At 52.8% G+C, this 11,193-nt stretch overlaps 1 protein-coding gene across 1 annotated transcript in view; it reads left to right on the top strand.

Moving 5' to 3' along the window:
• The window catches only part of PGPEP1L (pyroglutamyl-peptidase I like), a 31,392-nt gene extending 21,591 nt beyond the window's left edge, over positions 1–9,801 (top strand). Inside the window, exons 3-5 of the mRNA XM_081831586.1 lie at positions 7,209–7,331; positions 8,357–8,583; positions 9,327–9,801. Coding sequence (XP_081687712.1) covers positions 7,209–7,331; positions 8,357–8,583; positions 9,327–9,576 — 600 coding nt within the window. The 3' untranslated portion in view covers positions 9,577–9,801. The remainder of the gene's footprint in view (positions 1–7,208; positions 7,332–8,356; positions 8,584–9,326) is intronic.
• Positions 9,802–11,193: the final 1,392 nt, after the last annotated feature.

The following is an 11,193-nucleotide window of genomic DNA, read 5'->3' as shown; positions in this document are numbered from 1 at the left end:
AGGGGAGGGGGTGGGAGGATGGGTTAGCCTGGTGATGGGTATTGAGGAGGGCACATTCTGCATGGAGCACTGGGTGTTATGCACAAACAGTGAATCATGAAACACTACATCTAAAACTAATGATGTAATATATGGGGATTAACATAACAATAAAAAATTTTAAAAAAAGACATTAGCTAATGATAGTGTGTGTGTGTGCGCACGCGCGCATCTGTGTGCACACTAAAATCTTTTATTAATATGGGCACATGATCAAAATATTTGGACACAACTGCTCCAGACAGAGGTTTGAGAATTATGGGGGTCTCTGTTTTTTATCACTGGCTTTTTCAGACCATGACCCACGAGTGTGGAGGAATAACTTAGAGGAGAACACTAGGACAGTTGTCACATATGGAGAAGGGAACTTGGTATTGGTAAGGAAAAGAGAGTGACCTTTTTTTATATTTAAAGTTTTATTTATTTGAGAGAGAGGGAGAGAAAGAGTGTATGAGCATGGGGGAGGGGCAGAGGGAGAGGGAGAAGCAGGCTCCCCACTGAGCAGGGAGCCTGACTCGGGGCTGGATCCCAGGACCCTGAGATCATGACCTGAGCTGAAGGCAGACCCTAACTGCTTAACCCACTGAGCCACCCTGGTGCCCGGAGACTGACCTTTAAAAAGAATCCCAAGATTTCCCAAATCACTTACGATTTCCCAAATTACTTAAACAGTTGACCCCACTGTTGTGCTAACATCTCCTTTGTAGCTGCTTTCCGGAATTCTTCCCTTCTTTTAATCGTATCCTCTCTGGGCCTCAGTTTCATCATCTGTAAAATGGGGGCATTGTTAACACTTCATCAGGAGGGTTCTGATGAGGTGCCGGGCATAGTACCCTACACAGCAAGCATTCTCCAGAAGCAGCTAGTCTGATTAGTGAACTATTTTTTTTTTTTAAAGATTTTAGAACCAGAAAAATAGTATATACATACCCATTGTAAAAATCTTAAGAAGACTATAAAAAGAGACAAGAAAGGGCACCTGGGTGGCTCAGTCGTTAAGCGTCTGCCTTCAGCTCAGGTCATGGTCCCAGGATCCTGGGATCGAGGCCCCCATTGGGCTCCCTGCTCAGCGGGAAGCCTGCTTCTCCCTCTCCCACTCCCCCTGCTTGTGTTCTCTCTCTCCCTGTCTCTCTCTCTCTGTGTCAAATAAATAAATAAAATCTTTAAAAAAAAAAAACAAGAATTGCCCCTACATATGTCAATTATATTACAATAATAATAATAATAAAAGAATCACCCTAACTCTTCCTTCAAGGGATACCCATTTCAGTATGTTTCCATGAATGGCTACAGGAAATAGTCTGAGATCCTGTTTTTTGTTGTTGTTTTTTTTAGCTTATTTCTTCTTAGGGGTTTCCCTATATCAATAAATTCATTGTAAAGGGAGGGAGAGAAGGAGGAAGGGAGAGAGGAGTGTTTGCACACATCTCCAAGATTCACTCTTGGTTTCCCTGGCACTATCCTGCTAATCCTTCAAGCCCTGGTCAGAGCCCCCTCCTCCGTGCAGCCCTCTCAGACTGCAACTCCACGTGTACAACTTAACCTTTACAGCAACCCATATGAAGGAGGTCCCGTTTTACTGTGGCTTACTGATGGGGAAACTGAGGCTCACCAAGTTTCGATGACTTGCCCAAACTCACACAATTGGGAGTGGAAGAGGCAGGGTTTGGGCTCCTTCTCTCTTACCACCCGCTCCCCCGCCCCCGCCAGCTTCTGGAGCCCAGGGGGGCCCAACCCAGCCCTTCCTTCCTGCCAGGATCCTGTCATCACCTCCCGTTTCTAGTCTGTGTGTCCTCTAAGAATGTGACCCGCCAGGACATGCCAAGCCCGGAGCAGAGGACAGCGCTGCAGGCTCCTGGAGTTTTGCTTGAGTGAATGAAGAGACGCATCCTTGCTTGCTGGTACTAGCCCTGAACTCTCAGCTGATAGGGGAAACAATCACATTTTGGAAAAACAGCAACTGTTTTTACAACACCAGTTGGTGCTCCAGCCTCGGTGGATTTGAAAAAATTCAGAGAGCAACTGGTGTCTTTTTCCCTCCCTTTGGTTCCCTTTGTTAAACTGCCATGAGTTCCTGGTGACTGGATTTCAGGTGACGTGGAGACAGGAAGACGTGGGAGAAGGAGGCAGAAGGCAGGCTCCCTGCTTCCCCAGGACCTTTGCACCTGGTGAGGTTCAGGCTTTTTTGAGGGATTATGGGCCCTGCCTGGGCACTCCGCGTCCTGCTGGGCCTTGTCGTTCCTCTGGCTGGCACAGCACCTGGGATTCTGCCGTGGTAAGCGTGGTTGTGCCCAGCTCTGTCTCTCCCCTCCTTGAGCATAAAACACTGGGCACTTCTAGCTAGGCAAGTGTGCCAATCCAGGAAGCACAAACCCCTGGCTCCCTCCAGGTTTGCACAGAACCTACACTCTCTTTGCTAAAACAACCAGCCTCTCTCGGCAGAGAGAAGGCCTGCCTTCTGCTTATGCAAAATGTTTGACTCACTGCTTCTGACAGGCCCCAGGCTCATCAAATTCTACTAAATGTCACTTTAGTAGAATAAATAAATCCTTGCATGACTTTCTCAATTATAATTAATACTTATAAGCAGTGATCCCTCATATAAAGTCCTGACTGTGTGCCAGGCACTGTGCTGGACACTTTTTTGTGAATCCCCTCATTCAATATTTCTGAAAACTCCTTCGACTTTTCACTCTCCCCATTTCACAAATGAGAAAACTGAGTTGCACCCAGGCTAAGTAACATGCCCAGTGGAAGGGGGCAGAGCCAGGTCTCAAACCAGCGTCTTCCTGACCCCATGCCTCTCCCTGTGGCTTTGTAGTTGGGGTCTGGCTCTATCTGTGTCCCCCTTCTGCCCTGTGCGCTCCTCGTTCTAGGCTGAGGCTGGTGATGAGCACCAGCGTGGCTTCTTTTTTATAAAATGCCTTTGTCTGCCATGGGCACTGGGTAGGTGGACCAGGACACCAAGTGTGCGTGTGTGTGTGTGTGTGTGTGTGTGTGTGTGTGTGAGAGAGAGAGAGAGAAAGAATGAGAGAGCGAGCGGACTGTCCACGTGAAGCAGTGCCTTGGAGACTCTCTTGATGATTTTAAGTTAGAAAAGTTTCCTCTGTATCCCAGGTCAGCTTCTGACTGCAGTCCCAGGCTGTGTGGGGCCCTTTCAAGCTTCATGAGGAGCTGGATGGCTGAGTGGGCATGTATCTGAGACTCAGCTAGGCCCTACCTCATTACTGACAGGAAGCCCCGTGTATCAGTCAGCTCAAGCTGCCATAACAAAATTTCATAGCCTGGGTGGTTTAAACAACAGACATTTATTTCTCACAGTTCTGGAGGCTGGGAAGTCTGAGATCAAGGTGCTGGCAGATTCGGTTTCTGGTGAGAACCCTCCACCTGGCTGGCAGATGGCCACCTTCTGGCTGTGTCCCCACGTGGCAGAGAAAGGCAGGCTCTGGTGTCTCTTCCTCTCTTATCAGGACACTAATCCCATCCTGGGGCCCCCGCCCTCCTGGCCTCATCTATCACCTCCCAAGAGCCCCGTCTGCTAATACCATCACACTGGGGCGTAGGGCCTCAGCCTATGAATGTGGGGGGGGGGGACACATTTCAGTCCACAGGACGCTCTTAGACTTCCACCGTCCCCCACCTGTCCTGGTGACCTCGGGGTGGCCGCAGACTTCCCAGGGTCACCGAGGCGGCTTGGCCAGGGCCCAGGCGAGGCCGGCAGCCTGTGGAGGTAGAGCTGCTCTCCCGTCTGTCCTCTGTTCTCTGCCGGCTTTAGTTGTCATCCGCCCCCCACCCCTCCCCCAGCTCGAAGGGCTCCAGGGGACCCGGCAGGCCTCCGTACTCCCAGCCGTACAGTGTGGCTGGCAGGGGTCACCTCCTCCCAGGGGAGGCTCTGCACTTGAGAAGAGTCCCTGGTGACAGGGCAGACCCGCCAAGCGGCAGGCTCTTCCCTTGTCAGGACGACAGTGGGGAGAAAGAGGAAGAGGGTGACATTCTAGTTAGAAAGAGAACATACGCCAGGAAGACACGGAAGGCACCACCTGAATCAGTTCAAGTTTGACACGGGTCCACAATCCCTTACGTGCAACTCTCATATCCAAAGGTCTCTAGACACTAGAAGTTTTTCTTCATGGCCTGGGTGGCAACAAACGGCCTGAGCTGATCCTGAGGGATGCAGCACGTGACACCTGTATTTATTCCACGCGGAGTCCGTGTCCCCGTGTCCTGTGCTGTGGTTTCCACGGGGCCAGCCGTGGAGCTGGGCCCTGGCCACCGACTTCCACTGGACCCCACGGGGGGCGTGCGTGCACCAGCCTGCAGTCAGGTGCGCCTGGGCATCGGATGGGCCGCTTGAAAGGCAACATGTGATGAGCAGAAGCGGGATGCTTTAATCTCCTGGGCATCGTTTTCCAGATAAAGAAAAAAACCCAGAGGTGTCGAGTCGAATGTCAAACGCCGTCCATCCCACACCAGCTCTGGGGATTTCCAGGAGGGTGACAGTTCGGCTTCCCGGCACTTTCTGCTTTGGCCAGGGTGATGCCATCATCACGGCCTCAGATGGGGTCAGGGGCTGAGCGTCTTTATAAAACGGGGGGACCTGGACTCCGAGGGAAGACCGTGAAGGGACACTGGGGAGGCCCAGAGCTGCCCAGGGCTCCCCGAAGCTGGAAGAAGCAGGTGGGGTCCTCCTCCTACAGGTTCAGAGGGAGCACGGCCCTGCCGACCCCTGGATTTGGGACTTCTTTCCTACAGGCTTGGGTGATAAAGTTTGGTGCTAAGCCACCCATTTTGTTACAACAGCCACAGGAAAGTCCTGCAAGGGAGCTCCCCAAAGCCGGCCCCCGGGGACCCCGGCAGCAGCTGGGAGACCCGTGAGATGTCCAGGGGCTTGCTTCCTCTCTCCTCTCCTCTCAACTGGCTTGGCGTGGGGTGGCAAGAAAAAGCTCAGGTAGGGGCAAAAGAAAAAAGAGGGGGCCCCCGCTGCGGCCTGCTTTGGTCTGGGCGTCCGTGTGCCAATCCAGAAGCGGAACCGCATTGCTCTGCGAAGGGGAGTTTCTGACCGGTCACGGCCCAGCCGGCTGGGTGCTGGGCCTGCCTGGGCCTGCCTGGGCCTGCCTGGCTCAGGGTGGATGTCCCCATCTCTTGGGCATCGCGTCTTTGCAGGCTTAGTGATAATTACTCGATGTTTCCACTGATGACTGGGCTACAGCAGCTTCTCGGAGGGGAGAGGGGTTAGCTCTGAAAGCAGATTCCCAGGCAACTCCATTTGGTTCTGGGGCTCCTCTGTAGGCTTTGCTCAGAGCCAGACCCCGTGAGAACCCCACCAAGTAGAAGAAACTAGTTCTTTGCAGATGACTGGGTTCTGAGAAGCAGCCTGGAGCCAAGCCACAGCCCCCTGACCCGCATGACAAACGCAAAGGTGGCCCCCGGGTGATGCCTGCCTGTGCTGGGAGCCTCCCAACCGGCCGGGCCCTGAGCAGCCTCCCTGCTCCCGTCTCACTCATTCCCCACAGGACAGGGCTCAAGGGGGGCGGAACACAGGAGTTGGAACCCCCTTGGTCTGTCTGGCCCTTGGAAAGTCCACCTGGAAGCTCCGCCTCCAGGCCCCCGCCCCACGTGACCTGGCCCTCCTTCCCGCCTCCCACCCCCAGAGTCAGGCAAATAATTCTCCCCTTCAGGCCCCAAATGCGGATGTGATGTTGGCACTTTCTTTTGGAAGAGGACAAAGCTTGAGCCGGGCGGGGGAACTGGGCTTCTGAGCGGGTGTCCGGTGGGCAGAGCCGAGCCCCTCAGGATGGCCAAAGGACAGACCAGAGACACCAAAAGTCGGCCAGGAGTGCCCTCCTCCATCAGAGCAGCGGAGACTGACCTGCACTGGGGCCCATCATCCTGCCTGTCTCCTCTGAAGCCCAGGGCAGGGCCCTGGGTTGTCCCCTCTATGACTTTTGGGCAGGTCTGACAAGCCCAACCGCAACTTCCATCCCAGGATGCATGCTCCTGGAGGTCCTAAATTGCCAGTGGAGGGAGGCAGGAAAAAGAGAGGTGCTAATCCAAAACCATCCTGGTGACCAGCACAGCTCCCAGAGCAGGAAAAGGACTTGGCCTCTCGGTTCCCGATTTAACGTTTCCCAACAGGGAATAGCACAGGCCTAAGATCTCACTCCCTGGCTTTCTTCCTTCCAAACTCCCACCTGTGAAGGAGGGTGCTCCCTGACCTTGGGTTTTCTCCACAGCCCTTCTTTCCTCTCTCCGCCTACCCCCTCCTCCACCACTCTGTCTGGATCTCGCCTAAACCCATGTTTTTCAGCCCTGACATGCCACTGTCTTCCCATAATCCTCTCTGTGAGCTCCAGACACACAGAGCCAAGGAACCAGGTCCCTCCCCTTCAAACTCAGCATGTCCAAAGTCAACCTCGTGATAGCCCCCAGCCCACTTCTACCTCCATTCTCTCAGGAGGCAGCTCTGACCCATTAGCTCCTTGCGCACAATCCTTTGATGGCTCCCTTTTGCTTTAACTAAAGTCCAACCTCTAGCTGAGCCCTCAGTCGGGCTTCCACAGACTTTTCTAGCTTCTGTTCCCGCCCTTACCCACATGCAGTGCCCCCTGATACACCATTGGTGGTGGTAGGTTACTTGTTAAAATGCCTGGGGGTGCTACAGGCAGTTAATGCTCAGCTCAGAGTCCAGGGGCGCTAAACATCCTGTCCTTGGAGGTGCAGGACACCCGGAAGAAGGCTTCCCCTGCCCCACACCCACTGCCCAGCGCCAAGTCACACCATGTTTCCCGAAGGCTCAGGCGCTCATGCTCCCCCGGGCCTCTGAAGCCCCTCTGTCTGGCACGCCCTTCCCTAGCTTCTTCATCTGGCTCGCTCCCATCTGTTCTCTACATCTGCCCTGTATCCCTTCTGGGGACTATGTTCTCATCAGCAGCCTGGCTCAGATATGCCACCGGGGTCCCCACATCCCAATGGGAGAAGCGTTTGGGGCCGTGAGGGGCAGGAACTGTGACTCTCCTGCTGGCCCCTCACCATCATGTGAGCTCCTTGAGGGCAGGGTCCAGGCCCACAGAAGGGCCCGGGGAAAAGAGTGAGTGACCCAAGTGTTAGCTTTTCAGGGACTCCCCCCGTCCTCCATCAAGAAAGGGGAGTCTACCTGCTTCTTTCTGCAGGAGCTGTCCAAGCTGGGCCTGAACAGTGACATGGAGGTGGAGCTGCGGATTCTTCAGCTACCTGTAGATTACAGGGAGGTGAAGCAGAGGGTCACCAGAATTTGGGAAGACCTTCAACCGCAAGTAAATGATGGCTGGGGAGGCAGTGAACGTGGGGGTGGGGTGGGTGGGGAAGATGACGAGGTGGAGCCCCGGAGCCTGTGGACCCCCGGACCCTGGTTCTAGGGTTGATGGCTGAGGTGCACCCTGGTCCCGTGTCTCACCGGTAAGGTCCCAGCCAATCTTCTAAGGTTCTGGGTCTGTTTGTAAAAGTTTAAGCTGAAACACAGAGTGGATCTTGGAAGAAGATTCTGGAGAGAGAGAAGGAGGAAAATAAATGGAATCTTTATTCCTTGCCAGGACTCAGAGATAGTTTCCACCCAACGGATAGGCCCTTGGGTTAGGTCCCAGCCATGGCCCTGCAGGGCAGGTTGCCTGTGAGGTGAAGCGAGAAAGGACCTTTTGGGCCTGGCAGGGCGGTTGGCGGGTAGCCCGTCTGGAGAGGTCCCATCTTCATCACACCCAGCCTTTTTTTATCTGAACAGAGTCATTATATAAAAAAACTGGTACAAATGTCCAAAAACTAGGAAGACCAGATGATGAGATTAACACAACACACACCACCATGCCACTAAGACAACTGTCCCAGGGGTTTTGATAATATGCTCCACGGCTATTTTTTCAAAGAGGAAAAACAATCAGCTCAAAAAATCCTAACAATATTTTATCACATTGTTACTAACTTCCTTTATTAGAGTTTCATACAAGAGAGGGAAGATTCCCCAGAAATGCTAAGCTGCTCCCGTGCTAGTCTTAGCTACCAGGGGACCCCCCAGGGAAAAGAAGGGGAATACATTACCCCGCAAGGATATTTGCCCCTATAAAACTGGTTAAATTAAATGCCACATGGGTTTCTATCCAGTTGTTTTTCATTCCCGCACATTCATTAGGGGAGGTTAGCGGGGAAGCCCGGATGTTGCGTGCCAGATCTGGGCTTTGCGATGCTTTGAACCCTGTGCTCGCGCTGGGCTTGGCCCTTCAGCCACATCCGGGGAGCAGAGCAGGCCTCAGTTTCCCTAATCTCTCGGCCGCCGCGTGTGCGGACGCAGCTCGCTGTGCACATCGGCCTGGACGCCTCCGCCAAGGCCATCGTTCTGGAGCAGTGCGCCAAGAACCGGGGCTACCGGGACGCGGACATCCGGGGCTTCCGGCCGGCGCGCGGCGAGTGCCTTCCGGATGGCCCGGAAGTGATTGCGTCGGAGATCAGCATGAAGGCGGTGAGCGAGCGCGTGGCCGTGGAGGGCGTGGAGGTGACCTTTTCTCGAGATGCGGGCAGGTACATCCCGCGGGTGTCGGGGGTAGAGGCGGGGGAACGACCGCAGCGCCTCCTCCGACCAGGGTCTCTCCCCAGATGCCCCCCTTCTGCACCGGGAGGCCATCCTCTGCGGTCCGACTGGGCACTTGCTCACACCGTGGCACCCCAGGGCGGCTCCTGTAGACCACCAAGATGTCGCCCCCGCCCCCCACCCCACCCCCACCCCACCCCCACCCGGCCCTTGGTGCGTGGATAGAGGAGAAGAGATGGGAAGGCATGTTTTGAGAGCCACTAACGTTTTGTGGATGCTTTGTTTTTCTTTATTGCGGCCCAAGTTGTGAGTTAACTATTCCGATGTAGCCCCACATAGAGATGAATTTACCTTGGTTCCTCCAAACTCTGACCGCCAGTAGGTAGTTTCTCCCCACCCCCGCCCCAAGAAGGAATGAACAAGTGACTCAGTAGACATGAATGAGAGGGGTTTGGGGTGTAAAGGTGTTTTGGACTAGCTGCTTGAAAATCTGGTCCCTTTCCAGGCTCTGCTGCTTGCTGATTGTGGGACCGTGAGACCAAGAATCAGTCCCTCCCCGGTTCATTCCCAGCAACTCTTCTTTCTGAGGCAGAAGAACAAAACCTCAATCTCCCTGGGTGGCAGTCCAACTTCCTCATGCTTTGGGGATGCTGCATTATCCCTTTTGCTTCCATTTCCCTGGGGTTAGAGGCTCTTCCAGGGAGTAGTAACACGGCATTTCATGTGGTTGCAGATATGTCTGCGATTACACCTACTACCTGTCTTTGCATCATGGAAGTGGGTCCGCGGCACTCATCCACGTGCCTCCATTATCCCGTTGGCTCCCAGCCAGGCTGCTGGGAAAAGCCCTGCAAGTCATCATCCAGGACATGCTGGAAGAGCTGAGAAAGCCTGAGCTCAAAGCCTCGTTCGCAGAAAACTCAACCGCCGTGATTCCAGACCGGGGGAACCAATTGGGGGACTGCTCCTTTGGAGAAAATTAAATGTTTCAATCCTGTGTGCAGAGTTCAACTGTGCTTTGAGAGACTTTTAAAAAATGGCTTGTAAAACAGTTTACACAGAGGGAAAAAAGCTCTGAATTAGCCCAACGAAATCATAAAGGGTTATTTTATTGTCAGAAGAAAGAACACTCTGAAAGGCAGACATTTCACAAGGGATTAACTAGCTTCAGTTACGGTTTTCATGACAATAAAATGAAATCCTAGTAATTTTTTTTTTTTTCTCTTAAAAAGACCGTGCAGGGGCCTGTGGGATCCTGCCCAGATTGCTAAGACCGCAGACCTGTTGGGCAGAGCTGCCTGTGATGGGTTGATCTATGACCAGGGGGAAACCGGCAGAGCGGCCGCTCGGTACCCCCTCCCTGGCCTCCACCCTCATGCGTCCAGGTGCTGCGTGCAGCTTCTGACCCCTGAGTCTCTAGTGTTTGGTTTTTATTTTTCTACTCTTTTTTTAAAATTGTGTGTAATACACATAACATAAAATTTACCCTTTTAACCATTTTTCAGTGTTTGTGGGCATCCACTTGTTGTGCAGTCATCACCACCATCTATCTCTAGAGCTTTCTCAACATCCCAAACTGAAACTCTGTCCCCATTAAACAACACCCCGCCTCCTTACCCTAGCCCTTGGCAACCATCGTTCCACCCTCCATCTCTGAACTTGACTACTCTAAGGACCTCATATAAATGAATCACGCTATTTGTCCTTTTGTGACTGGCTTACTAGTTCACAGAGCATAATGTCTTCGAGGTTCATCCATGTTGTAGCGTGTGTCAGCATTTCGTTTTTTTAGACGGAGGAATATTTCATTGTATGCGTAGACCACATTTAGTTTATCCAGTAATCCTTTGATGGACACTGGGTTGCTTCCACCTTTTGGTTATTATGAGTACTACTACTGTGTACACTGGTGTGCAAAAAAAATAGGTCAAAGCCCCCAGTTGCAGTTGTTTTGTTTCTGTACCTAAAAGGGGAATTGCTGGATTATAAGGTGCTCCTACGTTCAAGGTTCTGAGGGTCCGCCATACTGTTTTCCATGGCAGTTTCCCTATTTTATATTCCTAGTGGTAGTGTTTGGTCTTCAAGCAAAGGATCATAGCTGGGCTTGGCTTCTCTGCCATGTTGGGTGTTATCGCTACTTTGTAGAAGCAGAATCTCCCCTTTTCAGCTATCATGTTGCCTTTGGGCAAGCACTGCACTGGTTCCTGTGCCAAGCTGCTCAAAGCCAGGTTTTGCTTGTCTCGTGTTTTCTGCGGCAAATATGCATGGAGATACATTGGTTTTCGGAGGAAGGGGTTGACGGTGGCAGTGGCTAAGCTCTGGGAAATTTGTTAAGGTGTTGTGCTCACAGCTATCACTTTCACTTAATTACATTTTAAAAATAGGGGGCATTGGGGCGCCTGGGTGGCTCAGTCATTAAGCGTCTGCCTTCGGCTCAGGTCATGATCCCAGGGTCCTGGGATCGAGCCCCACATCGGGCTCCCTGCGCTGCGGGAAGCCTGCTTCTCCCTCTCCCACTCCCCCTGCTTGTGTTCCTTCTCTCGCTGTCTCTCTCTGTCAAATAAATAAATCTTAAAAAAAAAAAAAATAGGGGCATTGTT

Source organism: Leptonychotes weddellii, chromosome 9 (genome assembly GCF_054177405.1).
Source record: "Leptonychotes weddellii isolate Sample4059 chromosome 9, ASM5417740v2, whole genome shotgun sequence".
Taxonomy (NCBI): domain Eukaryota; kingdom Metazoa; phylum Chordata; class Mammalia; order Carnivora; family Phocidae; genus Leptonychotes; species Leptonychotes weddellii.
The sequence above is the reverse complement of the archived record's forward strand: the minus strand, read 5'-3'. Positions and strand labels throughout refer to the sequence as shown.